Genomic DNA, 21528 nt, shown 5'->3' on the forward strand with positions numbered 1-21528 from the left:
ACTTTGATGGAGAAGTTTGGGAGACCAGAAACTCAGGTGTTAAACCAGGTAACTTCTGGGTAACAAGAGGGTAAGGCCCCAAGGTCTTTCCCTTCCTAGGGCTGGGGATGGAGAGAGAGTAGGTGGCAGGGGCAGGGTGGGCAGGACCAACAAGGACGGGTTGGTAAGAGATGCGGAGGGGAGCAGGCCGATGGGGTGTGTCAGTGGGCAGTCAGTGGGATGTCTACAAAATGATCATGTTTTTATTTTCTGTATCTTATGATGTTTTGACACCTTTGAAAGCTTGCTGGCCAGTGGGAGTCTGCCCTACCCTTCCCCCTACCCCCAGGGGTAGCCAATTCCTAGAGACAGCAAAGGGCTCTGCCAGGAGACCAATTCAGATGCAAACCAAGCAATCCTGAGTCCATGTCCCCCAGGAACCCCTTTATCTAACTCCCACACCCCAAGACACTATTTCTCCTGCCCCAATCGCCCAGGACCAGGTACCAGACAACTAGAGACCACCCCGGTTGCCCAAAGCCCACCAGAATTGTTCAAGCTCCCTGATTCTAAACCGTGTGCCCTGCCCTAACTTGTCTTTCCCGGGGAAACCCCAAGAAAGGCCCTGGCCTAGGCTTCCATGCACCTGCTTCTGTCTCCTGACGCAACCAGGTGCCTCCCCTGTGGCGCTGCCAGGAGTGACATGCCACCTTCTCTCCAGAAATGGAAGTAATAAAAATCTTCTTTCAATGGCATTGACCTCTCCAGGTTGCGAACTCCACAAATTGAAATCCGTGAGTATAGACGAGACAGGATTTGAGACGAGAGTTTCCAGGGAGGTGCCGAGAGGGATGTCCCCACGTCTGCCCCTCTGGGCTCCATGTCAACACCTCAGTCTCTTCTTAAGAAGGAGGCATCCTCAGTCAGGCCTTCAACCCTGCGCCCTGGGGCCCTCCACACCTGCAGATCCAACATGGGTCTCAGATCAGAGTCGCACACTTTGAGTTTGACTCCAGGCAGGATGGGACAGCTCAGCCCCACCTGGCACTCAGGGGCCAATCACTGGACTTCCCCAGAGAGGGCCAGGCCTGCTCACCTGGTGTAGTAGATCCAGGTGAGGCCATAGGTGAGGAGAAAGCCTGCCCCCATGAGCGACCCTCTGATCAGGGTGAGGACCAGGGGCCAGGAGCCCTGCTGCTCCTCAGTCACACAGCTGCAGGAAGAGGGGCTTCCTGGGGAAGGGGAGAGGGGGTGAAGTTCTGTCCCCAGACCCCAGTCCCTCCCACGGCCAAACACCGGACCAGGCTGCCCAGGCCAGCACCTGCCCTGCAACTCACTCTGCACAGAGAGGCTGAAGGAAACATGCTGGGAGCCCAGCGGGTTCTGAGCTCGGCAGGTGAATTCCCCTCCGTCTCCGGCCCCCACCTGGGGCAGCTCCAGGACCCCGGGTGCAGAGGGCTGGGATGGGCTCAGGGCTTTTCCTTCACGGGACCAGCTCATCGTGGCAGGGGGGTTGCTGTCAGCCACGCAGACCAGGCGCAGGGACTGACCCTCCAGGACAGGCAGCGATGCGCCGTTCTTTAGGGTCTTCAGGGCTTGGGGAGAGAGGCACAGCAAGGTGGGTGGAGCCAAGAGGTCCACCTCCCCCTCACTCTTCCCACAGAGCCAGAAGGAGAAAGGTGGGGCATGTGACCAGTGCGAGGGCATGGGTTCATCATGGCTCAAGAGGCAATGACCCTGGTGGTCAGGTCAGGGTGCCAGAAAAAAGGAGGCTGAGCTGAGATGGGAAGGATGAGAAGCGGGTGGGCAGCTCACGTGGAGATGTGCCCAGAGCTGAGACAGGCTGGCAGATGAGGGAATGCACCTGTTTCTGTTACCTGCAGGGAGGACCAGGAGAACCTAACACACAACAGGGATGGGCGAGAGGCAAGTCAGATATTTTGGAGCCTTGAGTGCCAGGCTGAGGGCACTTGGTTTTCTCCTGAGATCACTGGGAAGTCATAGCAGCTGTGAGTCCAGAAAACACAGAATCAGCACTGAGTCTAGAAAGCTCCTGCTGCGCCAAGTGGGGCCTGGAATGGAGGCACAGACAGGAGGCAGGGAGGTTGAAGCAATGGTTCAGGGTCAAGGACAAACCCGGAGCTGGGTCTGGGGCCAAGGGCAAGGAGAAGAGGGAAGTAATTGAAGAAGCAAAGTCCTTGAGACTCGCTGAGTCATCGGGTGGAGCTGGTGAGAAAGACAGTTGCAGAATCTTGAGGGTTTTAGGTGAGAGAATTACAGAGAGAGAGTCCTGGAAAGCACTGTGGGAGGCCAGCAGTCTCCATCCCTCTCTCCTTCCACGATCTGGTGGGCATCTCCCTCTCCTTTCCTGGCCCATTGACTTGGGTCTGGGCATTTACACCCTAGGAGGTTGGCCCAGAGTGTCTGGGCCTCACACCTTCAGAGGAGGCTCCACATCCCACTGGGACACCCTTGGACTGTTTGGTGGAGGGAGAACAGAGAGTCCCACGGCTTCGGGAAATAGATTCCACGAATGCAACAGGAATAGGACTAAGGAGGCTGGGGTGGAGCCGTAGGAGGAGAAGCACAGAGCAGTGCCATGGTGGGGCGAAATGGGCTTTGAACAGAGTGCATGTCTGTGTGTGTGCACATGTGTGTGCATGTGTGCAGACATGGGCACACGGGAAGTGGGGGAGAGAAGGTGGCCATTTTTATCCTTGCTTTGCCCATATCAGATCCCATTCAAGCTCTAATACCCCCTCTCTGCTCAGAGTTGGACCCAGGGGCAGGTCACAACCCCAGAGAGGAGAGGTTCTTTCCTACCTGTGACATTTCCGGAGAGGACACGGATGGTGAGGTTCTGTGGAGCATCTGGGATAGAAAGACATAGCCCCGTTTCAGAGGTGAGGAGGGGGATGGAAGCTGAGCCTGCACCCAAGGATGGTGGTGGAAACTGGAGAAGATGGAGGTTGCTGTTCTTCCTGCACGCTCCCCACCTGGACTCCCAGGGCTCAGATCCATGCTTGCGTGTTCGAAGCTTGCTCACCCTCACTCTCTCCCTCTACTCTACACACACAGCCTCATCCGCCCCCAGGGACCAACCATCCCTCCAGCACTCACAGGAGATGATGAGCTGGATGGTTCTCTCCGTGGCCACCTGAGCTCCTTGGCGTTTCACCCAACAGGTGAGGTTGGTGCCATGGTCTTGGAGCCTCGGTGTGAAGGTGAGCACTGAGGAGCGGAGGGTCTTGCGGTCCGACGAGTGAAGAGCCATCCCCTCCCAGGAGAACCAGAGAGGTCGTCCCCCTTCACAGGACCCTGGCAGGCTGCAGGTCAGCTTTGTGGGGCGGCCAGACTCCAGAGGCTCCAGAAGGTGGATGTCGGGTTTCTCTGTCAGGTCTGAGGAGGAGACAGAGAGATGCCTGGGCCCCAGGGGGGTGGGGACCCAGGGTGTGACCCTGAGAGGGACCAGAGCCTCAGGGTCTGAACTGACCCTGGTCCTGTATCCCTCTGACCAGCCCAGCCCAATGCCTGGAGCAGGGAATGTTCCAATGTTCTGTCTAAGATGAGGGTCTCCACATCCCAGGGTCCTCTCCTGGGGCCCCTGCTGTACCTGTCACCAGCAAATGCAGCTTCTTATCTCTGTAACTATAGTTCACATAACGTCCTCTCTCCACTCGGAAGGAGTAGATGCCTGTATCGCTCCTCCTGGCGTCTCTGATGCTCAGGGAGCAGTTGTTGGTCCTGGGGTCCCCGACGAGGCGGAATCGGCCCTGGGTTTCTGTATCCACTTGTTCCTCTGGGTTGTTTGTGGCCACAAGTATAGAGTAGGGCCGGGAATCCCCATTCCGGAACCAGTAGATGTAGAGTTCACCAGGGGAATTCCACCCACCCCAGGGGTAGGAGAAGGAGCAGAGCACGAGGACACACAAACCCTCCTGCACGGTCACCGATTCCGTCAGTTGGAGCTGGTACCCTGGAGACTCCTGCAGGGACCCTGGGGGGGACACAGACACTCAGCTGCAGCTCCGGCCCCTCCCCCTCCCATGTCCATTCCTCCCCCTGGGCCACTCACCCCCCCACAGCAGGGGCAGCAGCAGCAGGGGCACCATGTCTGCCCAGGCCAGAGCACAGCCCGGCTCCACTCTCTCTGTCAGGGAAGGAAATGCCCCAAATGTGGGGTGAGGCTGAGGAAGCCCCAACAGGAAGCTAGTGGGTGAGGGAGAGCTGTCGCCTCCACAGAACGGGAACGAGGAATCCACAGGCAGTGGAGGGAAGTATCAGCTGAGAAACCATCCTGTCCCACCCTCTCCCCCAACCCGACACTGCAGGTGAATATACCGAGGCCCCCAGGGGTGGAGAGGCTTGTCCAGATGTGGACCTGGAAGTGATCACCTCCCAAATGCTGTTGAAGTCAAGAGTGAGGTCACCGAGGGGGCAGAGCACTTAGAAACAGCAAGGAGGGCTAGTCCGGTGATTCATGGGGACCCACTCTCCAGCTGAAATCCACGGAATGTTCTGGAAAAGGATAACTTTGAATTTCCTGGAAACCATTCAAGCGTTGGCAAGAAAGAAAGGAAGCTGCAGACCCAAATCCAGTGGAGGGTGGAACTGCATGAGGAAAGCCGAGAGTTAAAGCCCTTTGCTCTGAGGGGCTTTTGGAACCTGGGACACTCGCCTGCTGGTTTCACGGATCTGAGGGTCTTGGGGTGCAGCCAGGGAGCACCGGCCTTTGCAAAGCAGGATGTCCCCATTCCACGGGGACCCCAAAAGCCTAGACCTCAGCACAGAAGCTCAATCTTCAGGGCCCTTCACATGCACCGCCCCATTTCCAAAGCCAGGGCGAGGGCCCAAGTGATGTGTGGAAATAACCTGGAATCCTACAGCTGTTTTATGAAAGGAATTGATCAACGTTTCCCCAAATTTGACAACGATCTTCAACAGTTTGGACACTCTCACTAACAAGTTGTGGGATTAAAAGAAAGTTTCTTAAACTATAGAAGCTATAAAGAAATTTCAATCAATCGTGCCAGAGGAAATACTGAATACTCTTTCTATGCTATTATATATGTAGAATATTCTTATGACTAAATATATTTATTAATATAATATTAATATCTATTAACAGACTATATGACAAAGTGAGTCTCATGTAAAGAGTCAACCAAAGAGTATGAGTGAAAAACTGTGAGGAAAATGTGTCATGCAGGTGTGCCAGACAGGCATTCTGGACTGGCATTTTTTTAATTAATTAATTTATTTATTTATTTACTGTGGAGGAAGATTGTCGCTGAGCTAACATCTGTTGCCAATCTTCCTCTTTTTGCTTGAAGAAGATTGTCGCTGAGCTAACATCTGTGCCGGTCTTCCTCTATTTTTGAATGCCAGATACCGCCATAGCATGGCTTGATGAGCAGTGCACAGGTCTGCACCTGGCATCTGAACCCTCGAACCCTGGGCCGCCCAACTAGAGTTTGAGAACTCAAACACTATGCCACCAGGCTAGCCCCTTTGAGCATTTTAGCTTTTATAATTTGATGATGTGTTTTCTTATTTCAAAAGTATTCATATGTGCGCTACACGTTGTATATTTTTTCTTTTCTTTTTTTTTTTTATAAGATTTTATTTTTTCCTTTTTCTCCCCAAAGCCCCCCCGGTACATAGTTGTGTATTCTTTGTTGTGGGTTCTTCTAGTTGTGGCATGTGGGACGCTGCCTCAGCGTGGTCTGATGAGCAGTGCCATGTCCGCACCCAGGATTCGAACTGACGAAACACTGGGCTGCCTGCAGCGGAGCGCGCAAACTTAACCACTCGGCCACGGGGCCAGCCCCTGTATTTTTTTTTCTAAGGTGTGATTCCACTTTGTGTGTAAATGTCGTGCTCCACAGGACCCAGGATTGCTCCTGCCGGAGGGTCCAGGCAAACGAGAGAGCACCAGCTACATCCCCCACTCCTCAAGTACTGCGGGGAAGATTGCTGGGCAAAGCAGCCACTAGAGAAGGCCAGCTTCCACATATTGTGCAGCACCAATTCACATCAGCTGCTGGTCTAGCAAATCTCAAGCTGGGATTATCGAAAAGACAAGAAGTAACAAGTCTTACAAGGATGCGAAGAAAAGGGAAGTCTGGTGCACTGTTGGTGGGAATGTCAATGGGTGCAGTCACTATGGAAGACAGTGTGGAAGTTCCCTGAAAAATTAAAAATAGAACTATCATAGGATCCAGCAATTCCACTTCTGGGCATTTGTTTGAAGGAAATGAAAACACTAACTCGACGAGGTATTTGCACCCCCCACGATCTGGAGAGACTGCGGTAAATAAAATAGGTCATTTAAAATAACTTCATCTTTTTAAAAATATTTTTTTAATGTGGCATTTAGAAAATTCTCTATGACACATATGGCTCATGTTTGGTGCTCACATTATGCTTCTATCAGATGGTGACAGTTTAGAGAAACTCTTAACCCACGTGCACTCGAGAGATAGTCCAGAACCCTCAGAGCAGCGCTGTGTATGCTAACCTCACTGGAGACATTAGAAATGTCTGTCAATGGTCTAAAGTGTTCATGGTGTTGTAGGGGTACAGTTGTCAACTATATGACAATCAAAACAAAGAAACACTGCCACACAAAGCAAGGTCTATTGGAAGTTTGAGAGAAAGAAGCAGAATCATACGTCAGTAAGACTCCATTAATATAAAGTTTAAAAACAGCAAAACCAAACGGTACTGTTTGGTGATACACTGTTAATGCCAAAATGAGAAAGTAAAAAGAAACATTCAAGGTCATTGAGGAGCGTTGGAGTGAGGAGAGACACGAAGTCGGCTTCGGGGGCTTCTTGCCAACTTCTATTTCTCAACCCGGGTAGGAATTCCATGGGCGTCCCCTTTATGATTATTCCTCAAATAGAACATGTAGGGTTCAGGCCTTCTTTTGTACTGTTTGTTATATCTCAGAGGACACATGAAAAATAAACTTATGATCAAAAAATTGGAAAGGCACCACTAATGAGATAAGACAGCTACCGCTGGCTTAAAATGAATTTTAAATATTAAAATGACAAATGGCTCACAATTCAGAAATTTAGTTCCCAGACGTTAAAAACTATTGTGAATTTACCTTCGTGAATCCAAAATCAGTATCAGTAACGTAAACGAGTAATGAGATCATTTCTATTTTACCATCTGCTTCCTGAGAATTTAGCTATGCTGGAAACACACATTTGGGTCCTCTAAAATATGTCTTTCTTAATAAATAGAAAAGGAATGATTGACTCAAAATGAAGTTGTAGATAAAAGGCATGGAATATACAAGAAAATAAGCTGAAAGCACGTAAGAGTTGCCTCCCCAAAAGAGAGAGGACAGAACAAAAATCCTGATAAAGATTGCAGAGTTCCCAAGACCCGTTAAACAACCATGGATCTGCATGCATCAGAATGGCTGAAGGTGAAAGGCTGATCTTACCACGTGTTGGAGAGGAGGCAGAGGAACCAGAGCTCCTCAAACTGCTGGGGAGGATGCAAATGAGTACAGTCGCCTGTAAAACTCTGTGGCAGTGTCTACTAGTGCTAAAACCACATCCTCTAGGGTCTAACAAGTCCACTTCTATCCATCCTCCCAAGGGAAATGAGTGTACATGTCCATCAAAGGCCATGTACAAAAAGGTTCTAACAGCTTTATTCACAACAGCCAAAAGCTGGGCTTAACACAAATGTCCATCGGCATCAAATGAGCTCAAGAAACAGTGGTATATTCATACGATGAAATAATACACTGTAGTCAACAGTCAGCCACAGACACGCTCAAGAATATGGTGAGATTTTACAGACAAAATGTTGAGGAAAAGAAGACAGGTACGAAAGAGTCCCATGCTGCAGGATTCCATATACTGAAATTCCTAGCACCAAAATAACTAATTAGTGATGATAAATGTGAGAATATTGGTTTCTCTAACCATAGAACATATGGACTGAGACGTAGTATAGCTCGTGTCACATGGAAAAACTGTCTAGAATATGGAAAACATTTAACGTATACACCTTGAAATGGGTGGTAGTTTCACAAAAATATATATCTGTATTTCTATATCTGCACCTGTCTGTCTGTCTGTCTATCTATATATATATTTATTGCACCACAATTAAGACTAGTGGACTTTGGAACCACTTCAATAAAAAGGCAAAAATAGTGCATTTGCATCCTTGGTTCAGCTCATGTTGGGATTCAGAACATCTGGAAAGAGAGGCAAACTTGTATGGACCATGAAAAAGATGAGCAGTAGTTGACTGTTTTTCCTCAGTCAAGAGTGGAGAGAGTTGTGGGTATTCCTCCACCAAACGCCCAGCCCTGAATCCTGATGTCTAAGACTTGTGTAGAGACTGGATAACTGTGAGAGAACAAGGGACCCGTTTAAGGATGGTCCTTGGGGGACTTCAAGGGTCCAATATGCCTTGTCTTAGGTTCCCTTGGAGACAGTGATACACAGATTCTGTGTGTGGAGAAGAGAGATTTGATGTTGTAAGCCCTGAGTGATGGGAGGGAGGTACAGGCGGAATGGGGAAGGGGTCTGAGGAGGGGAGCAGGATGGGGCAGGAAGACGAAGCTGAGAAGGTTTGGAGTGGGATGAGAGTGAGGCTAGGACATCCCTCCTGGGCAACCGTACCCAAAAGGCAGAGGGGAGCTCATTGTGTCCTCCCAGGTCTCTCTCCAAATGGAATTTCAGTGACTGAGTTCTAAGATTCAAGTTAGGAAGAAATGAGATTCCAGAAATTGATTATCCTGGGTTTAGCAAGGCCTGCTCACCTGGCATCCAGCAAGCTAAGACAATGGGTGAGGAGGAAGGTGGGCCCACTGGGGCTTCCCATGAGCACCCTGAGCCCCAGGAGCCCCCTGGAAACCAGCAGCACAGGGGCAGGAAGCAGGGCCTCATGGGAAGAGGAGAGAGGAGGCAGTATTCCTATCTCTAGGCTGTAGCTCCTTCCCCGTCATTCCCTGTCCTCCCAGGACCCAGGTGATCTTTCCTGAGCCTCCAACGACAGCAAGAGTGTCAGGGAGATGTGCAGGCAGCCAAGAGATGCTGAGCTCAGACTGCCCTGGACTGGGAGAGTCTTCAGGAGTCTTCTGACCACACTTACTTCCCCTGCCCCTGGTCCACACCCTGGCCTCTACCCCTCAGACGTCTTGCCTCCTCAGGACCTGGACATCCAAGTTCTCTCCATCTTCATCCCAGCTCCAGAAAGGGAACATGAAAACAAGGAGTGAAGGTGAACACCAAGACAGGGAGTGGAGATGAGCACCAAGTAGTGATGCATCTCAGATCCCTGAGAGGAGAAGGTAGCACCTGTCCGAGGGAAGCTAATGAGTGGTTCGTCTCCATTTGGCTCCAGGGCCCCTTCCAAACCATGACTAACAAGAGATCCCTGCCAGCTCCGTCTGTGATTCCATTCCAGTCTCTACTTCCGTTGCCCTCTCTTGGAGAACGGCCCCACTTGTAACTCTCACGGCGACTCTGTAAGTGAATAGCTATATGTTGTACCAAATCCTCTCAACACCTGTCTCCCACTGATGCCCATTAGTGATCCTCTGGTGCTCAGAGAGTGGTTATTGTTCCGGGGGAAACAGAGGGGGTGACACCGACCTTGCGGATTATACTTTGTACTTCCATCCTGTTCCTGTGTTGCCACTAGAGCCCAGTGACCATGTGTGTGGTGACAGTGAGTCTGTCCAGCATCCCCAATGTAGGAGAAGGTAAAGTGCTTCTGGTGACTTGTGCCCTGGGGTGAGGGACAGAGATACCTGCAGCGCCAGCGCTGCTCTCCTCCTGAGCTCCCCTGGGCTTCATTATACTCAAGGCTAGGGCATCTCTCAAGCTGGAGGGTCCAGAGGTTTCTCTTGACATCCTCACTTCCCTAATCACCATACTCTGTCCTGCCTCTTAGGGGCCGCAAGCAGATGGATGGCTGAGAGGAGAGAAAGTGCAACCGGAAACCACAAGGTACAGACAGAAGGGCAGGAGAGGATATTTCCCCATAACCTGTAAGAGGAAAGACAGGCCCTAATTATAGGGAAGAGGCCAGGCAAACCCAGCTCAGGGGCGCCGTACCCATCTTATAAAGGTTAAATAACTCAAATAATTTATTGTGGAAAATAAGCAGCCATTTTCAAACATTCAAGAAGACGTACTTAGTTCTCAGAGTGAGGAGTGTGTTTATGTATACTCTTTTCAAAACAAACTAATAATAGTATTTTGATTGAGGTGATATTCACATGACATAAAATTACTATTGATGGTTTTGGATGTGTGAGCTATTGGAGAATGAGGTGAAGCAGAAGCTAAAACGACATCGGATGATAAAATAACATGAACCGAAAGTTGCCCCTTGTGGAGTAAAGAAAAAGCATTCTTGAGAGTTCTAGACTCCATGACAATGGGATGAAGTCTTGAGAGATGGCCTCTTGGCCCCTGCAGCACAGTGACAGGAGAGAGACAATCAGGAAGAGACTTTCTGTGGTGGATGAGCTTTTGGAACATGATGCCTAGTATCCAATTTAAACTACTTTCTAACCTGGAGCTTCATTCTCTTCTGCTGTCCCCAAACCTTGAGTGAAGAGCATCACACAAAATATGCTTGAGTTTCGTGCTGGGGAAATGCCACCAAGAAGTCTTAGGTCTCATGTTGGGGGAGAGGACGCCAGCTTGCATATTACAAACCCCATCACCCCCAGGAATTCTCCCACATATTGTGGCGGGTTGGCTGCTTTGGTTCTTTGTAATTATTAAGCGTGGGAGACCCAGTTTCTTCCTGTGGCTTTGAAAATGTGAGCAGGATGGAGATGAGGGCTACTGGTTTGGACCATAAAAACTGAAATCTACTGCCACTATCTTGGAAGATATGAGCCTCGTGTAGTGCAATTTGCACAACATTAAAGCGAGAGAGAAGGAGCTGGGAACAAAGGTACAACCCCTTTGAGACTGTGGTATGCTTCATGAGGCAGGAAGTACGTGGAGGCAACAATCAAGGGCCCCACCTAGGAGAGGTATGGACCACGGGGAAGATGATTGGTTGCAGGGCAGAGAGAAAACTCAGGTGGCCATGAAGTCATCCTCTCTGATTTGGCTTCCTTGGATGGGGTATGTCTAGCTTGTATTCATATTTCGTTTGACTGAGTGTTTATAGAAATATTTTCTTTTGGTAAAATATATGCAACAAAAATTGCTACTTTGACCATTTTCAAGTGTACAGTTCAGTGGCATTAAGGACATTCACCTTGTTGTGTAACTGTCAGCACCATTCATCTCTAGAACTTTTTCTTCTTCCTAAACTGGAATTCTGTCCCCATTAAATGTTAACACTCCCTTTCTCCATCACCCCAGCCCCTGACAACCACCATTCTACTTTCTGTCTCTATAATCTGACTCTTGCCTGCACCTCATCAAAGTAGAATCATTAAGTATTTGACATTTTGTGTGGCTTATGTCCCTTAGCATAATGTCTTCAAGGTTAATCCATATTGGAGCATGTGCTAGAATTTTCTTCCTTTTTAAGGCTGAATAATATTCCATTGTATGTATTTGCCACATTTTGTTTATCCATTCATCCATCGGTGGACACTTGGGTTGCTTCCACTCTCCGGCTATTGGGAATAATCCTACTATGAACATGGGTGTACAAATATCTGTTCGACCTTGCTTTCAATTCTTTTCAGTATCTGCCTCGAAGTGGAATTGCTGGATCATATGGAAATTCTGTGCATAATTTTTTCAGAAATCACCACACCGTTTCCCACAGTGCCTGCAACATTTTGCAGTCCCACCAGCAACACACCAGGGTTATAATTTCTCCGCATCTTTCCTAACACTTCCTATTATTTTTATATAATGGTCATCCTACTAGGTGTGAAGTAGGAACTCACTATGGTTCTGATTTGTATTTCCCTAATAATTACTATAAATTAGTTTCCAGCCTTTAAATATTGGGAAGTCTCTTAAAATGATATTAAAGCCCAAATTTCCTTGAGAAATTGGAAGATCTGGCATTCTCTCCTGATGGTGACCAAAATGGGGCTAAGCAGGGGCCACCTCTTTTACTTTGCTACACTCCCCACCATGCACTGCGGTCTTCCTGGCACTCGGGCCAAAACTCACTACACTCCTCAATCATTTTCTTTACGCCAGACCTACTACACTCACTCACCACAGCTGCCTTGCTCTTGTTGTATTTGATTTGGGGGCTCCTGGAAAGGTTAATGCATTGATGCACCAAACAAAAATCCCACAGGCCAAAGAGTGTCTCTTTAATTCAACTGCTCAGAAATGGTCTGGTCCACCCCCAGCATGGTCAAGGCCTCCCTCTGCTGGACAAGATGTCTTCAGCATGTTGATGGTCCAGAGTACATGTCACATGAGACCTTCTCCATGGGAAACAAGTACATGCCGGTTCCGCCACCCTAACAATGTGAGAGATTCTTATCTTCAGGGAGCAGTGGTTGGTTTGATTTTCCATAAAGTGGTAAAACTGACTTGGATTCTTTTCTGTACGTTTGGCTCTAGAGTCAGTTATAACCACTAGAGGAGATGATTGAACTCATTGCTCACACGCCTTACAGGTTTGGCCCAGAACCATCAGCTTCATCAGTCAGTCTCCGAATTCCAGGGGTAGGAGGAGGTATAGAGCTTGAGGTCAGGCAGGCCCCCCGGCACCCATTTTCTGGATGGAGAGAGGCTGCCAGCAAGCCCAGCTCAACCCCCACCTGAACTCCTCAGCCTCATACTTTCCCCCATTACACTTAATAGTAGGGGATTATTGTCACAACACAATAAGAAAACTTTAAAAGCAGCCAAATATTTTTTTTTATTAAGGTTATGAAAGTTAACATCCTTGTGAAATTACAGTTGTACATCATGATTAGTCATGTTGTAGGTACACCACTTCACCCCTAGTACCTTCCCCCAACCCCCCTTTCCCCTGGCAACCACCGATCAGTTCTCTTTGTCCATATGTTAACTACCACCTATGAGTGGAGTCATACAGAGTTCGTCTTTCTCTGTCTGGCTTATTTCACTCAACATAATACCCTCAAGGTCTATCCATGTTGTGAATGGGACGACTTTGTCCTTTTTTATGGCAAAAGCAGCCAAATATTTTTAAAATTACAACTAGTTGCCTTCATGGAGTGACAATAATAATGAAGATGACAACACACAAGAAACTAAGTCAAGAGACGATGAAGTGATATCTTTAAAGATATTGCAAAAATATGCCACCCGAATTCCACACCCAGACAAAATATCATCCCAAAATTAAATTGAAAAAAGATTTCAGAGTAAAAGGAAGTGGACAGAATTGAACTCAAGTCAACTTTCATTATGGAAATAGTAAAGTAAGCTCTATAGGAGAAGTAAAAATGATTTATTTTAAAATTTTTTAATTATGGTAAAATATATATGACACAAAATTCCCATCTTAACCCTGTTGAATGTACAGTTCGGTAGTGTTAGGAATATTCACATTGTTGTCCAAAGATCTCCAGAAGTTTTTCATCTTGCAAAACTGAAACTCTGAACTCATTAAACATGACTCCCCCTTCTTCTCTCCACCTAGGCTCTGGTAGCACTAATTATATCAGAAATTATAATATCCATAATAAGACAAAATGATCCAAATAGAAGACAAGGGATGTCAGAGTGAATTTTGAGAAAGAACCTTAGCTATTTGAGAGGCACACTTTAGCCATAAGAAAACAAACTGACTGAAAAACAAAGAAGGAAAAAGGATTTGACCTGTTAACCATAACCCAGAAAACTTGTCGTTATAATGACGTTGGCAAGAAATATTTCTAAAGAGAAAGTTCAGTTCAATGAGAATGCATAATAACCCTGAATTTATATGCACCTAATAACATAGTTCAAAATACACAAAGCACAAGTTCATGGATCTTCCTTCTCTCAGGAACTAACAGAACAAGGAACAGAAATTCAGTTAGGGATATAAAAGATTTCAACAACAGAATAGGGCAACTTGACCTTAGTTACAGGTATAGAATGTTACACCCAAGAACTGCAGAAGATACATTATACCCAAGCAGGCAGAAAGAATAAGAAAGATAAAGCAGAAATCAATAAAATTGAAAACAGAAAATCCATTTAAAAACGATGAATGCAAACACTGGTACATTAAACATTGACATGAAGTTGATAAACTTCGAGCAAGATATACAAGATTTAAAAAAAGGTGAGAAGACACATTATCAATATTGTGAACGAAAAGAAGGACATCACTACCTACCCCACAGATATTGAATGGATAACAAGGGACTCGTACAAGCAACTTTATGCATATAAACTTAACAACTTAAATAAACGGACCAGTTCCAGGAAAACTGCACACTACAGTTTGACAGTTTCTCATAAAATTAAATATGAACTTACCATATGGCCCAGTAATCCCATCCCTAGGAATCTATCCAAAGGCAATGAAAACATATGCCCACACAAAGACTCGTACATAAACGTTTGGAGAAGCCTTACTCTTAATGGTCCAAAACTGAAAACAACCCAGGTGCCCTTCACAGGGGAATGGATAAACAAACATGATGCTTCTATATGATGGAATACTACTCAGCAAGAAGAAGAAATGAACTATGACCAGTCTCAAAGGCATAGTGCTGAGTGAAAGAAGCTGAGTGAAAGAGGTTACACACCACATGACTCCATTTCTAGGACGTTCTTTTTGTCTATATTTTTTGCTTGAGGAAGATTGTTGCTGAGCTCACATCTGTGCCAATCTTCCTCTATTTCATGTGGGATGCAGCCACAGCATGGCTTGACGATCTGTGTGTGCAGTGCCCAGAAAGTGAACCCACAAACCCTGGGCCACCAAAGCGGAGAGCACAAACTTGACCACTACACACCGGGCCAGCCCCTGTATGACATTCTGAAGAGATAAAACTGTAGTTATGCAGGATGGATCAGCGGTTGTCAAGGGTTAATTTTGCTTGGAAGCTGTAAATTATCAAGGAACAGCACAAGGGAGTATTTCAGTAATGAAATTATTCTATATTCTAATTGTAGTGGTGTTGGTTAAGCAAATTCATATCTCCATTAAAATTCATTGAACCGTACAGCAAAAAAATAAATTGTACTATATAATAATTTAATAAAAATTAATAAATGGGAACATTTGATAAGATCATTAAGACACCGGGATATGCTAAGATTTCATGACTGGGGCAGCCAGAGCAGTACACAAAAATGAGAAGGTTGACAAAAGAGATTTCCTTAAAAATTTTAAAACTCTTGGGGCCGGCCCCGTGGCCGAGTGGGTAAGTTTGCACGCTCCGCTGTGACAGCCAAGAGTTTCACTGGTTTGGATCCTGGGCGTGGACATGGCACCGCTCATTAGGCCACTCTGAGGCAGCGTCCCACTTGCCACAACAAGAAGGACCCACAACTAAAATACACAACAATGTACTTGGGGGATTTGAGGAGAAAAAAAGCAGAAAGAAAGAAAAAAAAAGACTGGCAACACTTGTTAGCTCAAGTGCCAATCTTTAAAAAAATTTTTTTTAACTCTCTCACATCAAAAAAGAGAATGACAAATGGGAAAAGAGAGTCACAAGTTAGGGCCAGCCTCAGTGATCTAGTGGTTAAGTCCAGCATGCTCCACTTCAGCGGCCCCAGTTTGGTTCCTGGGTGTCGTCCTACACTGCTCTCTTAGTGGCCATGCTGTGCTAGCAGCCCACATACTGAAAAATAGAGGAAAACTGTCACTGATGATAGCTCAGGGTGAATCTTCCACAGGAAAAAAAAAGAGAGAAAGTCACAATTTAAAGGACTCACATCCAGAATAAAGAACTGGAATAAATCAACACAAAAAAGACAGCCCAAAGTTCATTTTTAAATGGGCAAGAGCCCCAAACAGGCATTTCACAAAAGGAGATATTCAAATGGCCAAGAAATATATGAAAAATCTCAACATCATGACTCGTTAGGGAAATGTAAACTAAAATGACGATGACATACCAGCACAAACGGATTGCAATGGTTAAAATTGAGCAGTCAGACCATAAAAGTGTGGCTAAGGAGGTAGAGAGACGAGAACTCTCAAAACACAGCGGGATGTAAATCCACCTGACCTCTCAGAGAACTGTTTGATAGTATCTTCTACAGCTCAATAGACACCTACCCTACGATGGAGCAGCCCCATACCCACCAGGAAAAAGTGCTAGTGCTCCCATTTTCATCACAACATTCCTATCAAGATGATTTTTGAAAATCCAAACACTGGAAACTAATTCAATGCCATTGTACTTTAGAACAGATGAATAAGTTGGAAGTATGTTCACACATGAAATACTATATTAAAAGCAAAACAATACCAAGAAGAAAGATGAATTATTGATAGAGGTACCGACATGGATGAATCTGAAAAACAGTACTGAGGAAAGGCAACCAGACACTAAAGTGTGTACAAAGTCTGACTCCACTTCTATGAAGCACAAACACTGGCGATATGGATTCACAGGGACAGGGAAGAGGGAGGTGGTCCATTTGGGACTGTGTTGACTTGAAGAGCCACAAGGAAACCCCAGCGCCCTCAGCCTGCACTCAAGGCTCCAGGTATCCGATCTTCATTCTCTCCCACCCCTGTGTGTCTTTGGTTCTCCTGGTCCTCGCTGCAAGCAGCAGATACAGGGCATCCCCTCGCCGCCGGCCTGTCTCAGCTCTTGGCACCTCTTCGCCTGAGCTTCTTGCCCACTTCTCATCTTTCCAACCTCAGTTCAGCCCCCTTCCCTCTGGTAGCCTGACCTGACCACCAGGGTGGGTGGAAAGAGTCTGTACGTGGAGCCTGGTGGTGGAAGCGTGCGTGTGCACGTACATAAACATTCATCTAGTCATACTATTGAGGTTTGCTTATTGCACTCAGGTTAAGTCAGACATCAAAAAACGCTGAATAGACAAAAAGCCTGAGTGGAAACAGGTTCAACAAAAATAATAGAAGATTCAGACATAAATTTGCTCTAGAAATTCCCATGGAGACAGTCAATGGTAAGCTCCCGTTTTAGGTTTTGTTGCTTAGTAAAACTTTTGTTTATAATTAAATGTTGTGAGGTTTCATTATAATTATTATGAGATCGGCATCTTTAAATCGGGAAAGAAAAGCTGTGCTCCTGACCCTACTGTGTATCCATGTCTACTTTGATGGAGAAGTTTGGGAGACCAGAAACTCAGGTGTTAAACCAGGTAACTTCTGGGTAACAAGAGGGTAAGGCCCCAAGGTCTTTCCCTTCCTAGGGCTGGGGATGGAGAGAGAGTAGGTGGCAGGGGCAGGGTGGGCAGGACCAACAAGGACGGGTTGGTAAGAGATGCGGAGGGGAGCAGGCCGATGGGGTGTGTCAGTGGGCAGTCAGTGGGATGTCTACAAAATGATCATGTTTTTATTTTCTGTATCTTATGATGTTTTGACACCTTTGAAAGCTTGCTGGCCAGTGGGAGTCTGCCCTACCCTTCCCCCTACCCCCAGGGGTAGCCAATTCCTAGAGACAGCAAAGGGCTCTGCCAGGAGACCAATTCAGATGCAAACCAAGCAATCCTGAGTCCATGTCCCCCAGGAACCCCTTTATCTAACTCCCACACCCCAAGACACTATTTCTCCTGCCCCAATCGCCCAGGACCAGGTACCAGACAACTAGAGACCACCCCGGTTGCCCAAAGCCCACCAGAATTGTTCAAGCTCCCTGATTCTAAACCGTGTGCCCTGCCCTAACTTGTCTTTCCCGGGGAAACCCCAAGAAAGGCCCTGGCCTAGGCTTCCATGCACCTGCTTCTGTCTCCTGACGCAACCAGGTGCCTCCCCTGTGGCGCTGCCAGGAGTGACATGCCACCTTCTCTCCAGAAATGGAAGTAATAAAAATCTTCTTTCAATGGCATTGACCTCTCCAGGTTGCGAACTCCACAAATTGAAATCCGTGAGTATAGACGAGACAGGATTTGAGACGAGAGTTTCCAGGGAGGTGCCGAGAGGGATGTCCCCACGTCTGCCCCTCTGGGCTCCATGTCAACACCTCAGTCTCTTCTTAAGAAGGAGGCATCCTCAGTCAGGCCTTCAACCCTGCGCCCTGGGGCCCTCCACACCTGCAGATCCAACATGGGTCTCAGATCAGAGTCGCACACTTTGAGTTTGACTCCAGGCAGGATGGGACAGCTCAGCCCCACCTGGCACTCAGGGGCCAATCACTGGACTTCCCCAGAGAGGGCCAGGCCTGCTCACCTGGTGTAGTAGATCCAGGTGAGGCCATAGGTGAGGAGAAAGCCTGCCCCCATGAGCGACCCTCTGATCAGGGTGAGGACCAGGGGCCAGGAGCCCTGCTGCTCCTCAGTCACACAGCTGCAGGAAGAGGGGCTTCCTGGGGAAGGGGAGAGGGGGTGAAGTTCTGTCCCCAGACCCCAGTCCCTCCCACGGCCAAACACCGGACCAGGCTGCCCAGGCCAGCACCTGCCCTGCAACTCACTCTGCACAGAGAGGCTGAAGGAAACATGCTGGGAGCCCAGCGGGTTCTGAGCTCGGCAGGTGAATTCCCCTCCGTCTCCGGCCCCCACCTGGGGCAGCTCCAGGACCCCGGGTGCAGAGGGCTGGGATGGGCTCAGGGCTTTTCCTTCACGGGACCAGCTCATCGTGGCAGGGGGGTTGCTGTCAGCCACGCAGACCAGGCGCAGGGACTGACCCTCCAGGACAGGCAGCGATGCGCCGTTCTTTAGGGTCTTCAGGGCTTGGGGAGAGAGGCACAGCAAGGTGGGTGGAGCCAAGAGGTCCACCTCCCCCTCACTCTTCCCACAGAGCCAGAAGGAGAAAGGTGGGGCATGTGACCAGTGCGAGGGCATGGGTTCATCATGGCTCAAGAGGCAATGACCCTGGTGGTCAGGTCAGGGTGCCAGAAAAAAGGAGGCTGAGCTGAGATGGGAAGGATGAGAAGCGGGTGGGCAGCTCACGTGGAGATGTGCCCAGAGCTGAGACAGGCTGGCAGATGAGGGAATGCACCTGTTTCTGTTACCTGCAGGGAGGACCAGGAGAACCTAACACACAACAGGGATGGGCGAGAGGCAAGTCAGATATTTTGGAGCCTTGAGTGCCAGGCTGAGGGCACTTGGTTTTCTCCTGAGATCACTGGGAAGTCATAGCAGCTGTGAGTCCAGAAAACACAGAATCAGCACTGAGTCTAGAAAGCTCCTGCTGCGCCAAGTGGGGCCTGGAATGGAGGCACAGACAGGAGGTAGGGAGGTTGAAGCAATGGTTCAGGGTCAAGGACAAACCCGGAGCTGGGTCTGGGGCCAAGGGCAAGGAGAAGAGGGAAGTAATTGAAGAAGCAAAGTCCTTGAGACTCGCTGAGTCATCGGGTGGAGCTGGTGAGAAAGACAGTTGCAGAATCTTGAGGGTTTTAGGTGAGAGAATTACAGAGAGAGAGTCCTGGAAAGCACTGTGGGAGGCCGGCAGTCTCCATCCCTCCCTCCTTCCACGATCTGGTGGGCATCTCCCTCTCCTTTCCTGGCCCGTTGACTTGGGTCTGGGCATTTACACCCTAGGAGGTTGGCCCAGAGTGTCTGGGCCTCACACCTTCAGAGGAGGCTCCACATCCCACTGGGACACCCTTGGACTGTTTGGTGGAGGGAGAACAGAGAGTCCCACGGCTTCGGGAAATAGATTCCACGAATGCAGCAGGAATAGGACTAAGGAGGCTGGGGTGGAGCCGTAGGAGGAGAAGCACAGAGCAGTGCCATGGTGGGGCGAAATGGGCTTTGAACAAAGTGTATATGTGTGTGTGTGCACATGCGTGTGCATGTGTGCAGACGTGGGCACACGGGAAGTGGGGGGAGAAGGTGGCCATTTTTATCCTTGCTTTGCCCATATCAGATCCCATTCAAGCTCTAATACCCCCTCTCTGCTCAGAGTTGGACCCAGGGGCAGGTCACAACCCCAGAGAGGAGAGGTTCTTTCCTACCTGTGACATTTCTGGAGAAGATGCTTATGGTGAGGTTCTGTGGAGCATCTGGGATAGAAAGACATAGCCCCGTTTCAGAGGTGAGGAGGGGGATGGAAGTTGAGCCTGCACCCAAGGAGGGTGGTGGAAACTGGAGAAGATGGAGGTTGCTGTTCTTCCTGCACGCTCCCCACCTGGACTCCCAGGGCTCAGATCCATGCTTGCAAGTTCGAAGCTTAGCTCACCCTCACTCTCTCCCTCTACTCTACACACACAGCCTCATCTGCCCCCAGGGACCAACCATCCCTCCAGCACTCACAGGAGATGTTGAGCTGGATGGTTCTCTCCATGGCCGCCTGTGCTCCTTGGTGTTTCACCCAACAAGTGAAGTTGGTGCCACGGTCTTGGAGCCTCGGTGTGAAGGTGAGCACTGAGGAACGGAGGGTCTTGGGGTCCAGCGAGTGAAGAGCCGTCCCCTCCCAGGAGAACATGAGAGGTCGTCCCCCTTCGCAGGACCCTGGCAGGCTGCAGGTCAGCTTTGTGGGGCGGCCAGACTCCAGAGGCTCCAGAAGGTGGATGTCAGGTTTCTGTGTCAAGTCTGAGGAGGAGAAAGAGAGATGCCTGGGCCCCAGGGGGGTGGGGACCCAGGGTGTGACCCTGAGAGGGACCAGAGCCTCTGGGTCCAAACTGACCCTGGTCCTGTATCCCTCTGACCAGCCCAGCCCAATGCCTGGAGCAAGGAATGTTCCAATGTTCTGTCTAAGATGAGGGTCTCCACATCCCAGGCTCCTCTCCTGGGGCCCCTGCTGTACCTGTCACCAGCAAATGCAGCTTCTTATCTCTGTAACTATAGTTCACATAATGTCCTCTCTCCACTCGGAAGAAGTAGATGCCTGTATCGCTCCTCCTGGCGTCTCTGATGCTCAGGGAGCAGTTGTTGGTCCTGGGGTCCCCGAGGAGGCGGAATCGGCTCTGGGTCTCTGTATCCACTTGTTGCTCTGGGTTGTTTGTGGCCACAGGCATAGGGTAGCGCTGGTAACCCCCATCCCGGAACCAGTAGATGTAGAGTTCACCAGGGGGATTCCTCCGATCCCAGGGGTAGGAGAAGGAGCAGAGCACGAGGACACACAAACCCTCCTGCACAGTCACTGATTCTGGCAGTTGGAGCTGGTACCCTGGATACTCCTGCAGGGACCCTGGGGGCGGGGGTGGGGGGACACAGACACTCAGCTGTGGCTCCAGCCCCTCCCCCTCCCATGTCCATCCCTCCCCCTGGGCAACTCACCCCCCCACAGCAGGGGCAGCAGCAGCAGGGGCACCATGTCTGCCCAGGCCAGAGCACAGCCCAGCTCTACTCCCTCTGTCAGGGAAGGAAATGCCCCAAATATGGGGTGGGGCCGAGGAAGCCCCAATAGGAAGGCAGTGGGTGACAGAGAGCTGTGTTCACAAAGGAAAGGGAACTGGGACACCACAGGCCATGGGGGGAGGTGGGGGCTGAGAAGCCATCCTGTCCCACCCTCTCTCCCATTTTCAGATGGGACTGGGAGCTACCGAGATGGTAAGAGGCTTCTCTAGAC

The 21528-nt window shown here is 49.0% G+C and overlaps 2 protein-coding genes across 2 annotated transcripts; both read right to left on the minus strand.

Moving 5' to 3' along the window:
• Positions 1-223: 223 nt before the first annotated feature.
• On the minus strand, positions 224-4166 carry LOC138915951 (sialic acid-binding Ig-like lectin 14). Its single transcript, XM_070224906.1, has 7 exons — positions 4055-4166; positions 3593-3976; positions 3100-3378; positions 2803-2850; positions 1317-1574; positions 1076-1211; positions 224-939 (listed from the first exon to the last, which is right to left on the minus strand). The coding sequence occupies exons 1-7, from the start codon at positions 4089-4091 to the stop codon at positions 903-905; spliced, it is 1179 nt and encodes a 392-aa protein (XP_070081007.1). The 5' UTR covers positions 4092-4166; the 3' UTR covers positions 224-902.
• A 13226-nt stretch (positions 4167-17392) lies between these two features.
• Positions 17393-21302, minus strand: LOC100065833 (sialic acid-binding Ig-like lectin 14). The gene is made up of 7 exons (XM_023650325.2): positions 21237-21302; positions 20764-21147; positions 20271-20549; positions 19973-20020; positions 18488-18745; positions 18247-18382; positions 17393-18110 (listed from the first exon to the last, which is right to left on the minus strand). The coding sequence occupies exons 1-7, from the start codon at positions 21271-21273 to the stop codon at positions 18074-18076; spliced, it is 1179 nt and encodes a 392-aa protein (XP_023506093.2). The 5' UTR covers positions 21274-21302; the 3' UTR covers positions 17393-18073.
• Between the last annotated feature and the right edge of the window lie 226 nt (positions 21303-21528).

The sequence above is a fragment of the Equus caballus genome, chromosome 10 (assembly GCF_041296265.1).
Source record: "Equus caballus isolate H_3958 breed thoroughbred chromosome 10, TB-T2T, whole genome shotgun sequence".
In the NCBI taxonomy this organism is placed as follows: domain Eukaryota; kingdom Metazoa; phylum Chordata; class Mammalia; order Perissodactyla; family Equidae; genus Equus; species Equus caballus.

Coding starts and splice junctions, on each gene's coding strand:
- LOC138915951 (XM_070224906.1), bottom strand. CDS start 4,091: ATGGTGCCCCTGCTGCTGCTGCCCCTGCTGTGGGGGG. Junction 1,212..1,316: donor CTTCAGCCTCTCTGTGCAGA/GTGAGTTGCAGG, acceptor CCCCTTCCCCAG/GAAGCCCCTCTTCCTGCAGC. Junction 940..1,075: donor ACCTGGATCTACTACACCAG/GTGAGCAGGCCT, acceptor TTGGATCTGCAG/GTGTGGAGGGCCCCAGGGCG.
- LOC100065833 (XM_023650325.2), bottom strand. CDS start 21,273: ATGGTGCCCCTGCTGCTGCTGCCCCTGCTGTGGGGGG. Junction 21,148..21,236: donor GCTGCCCCTGCTGTGGGGGG/GTGAGTTGCCCA, acceptor CCCCGCCCCCAG/GGTCCCTGCAGGAGTATCCA. Junction 18,111..18,246: donor ACCTGGATCTACTACACCAG/GTGAGCAGGCCT, acceptor TTGGATCTGCAG/GTGTGGAGGGCCCCAGGGCG.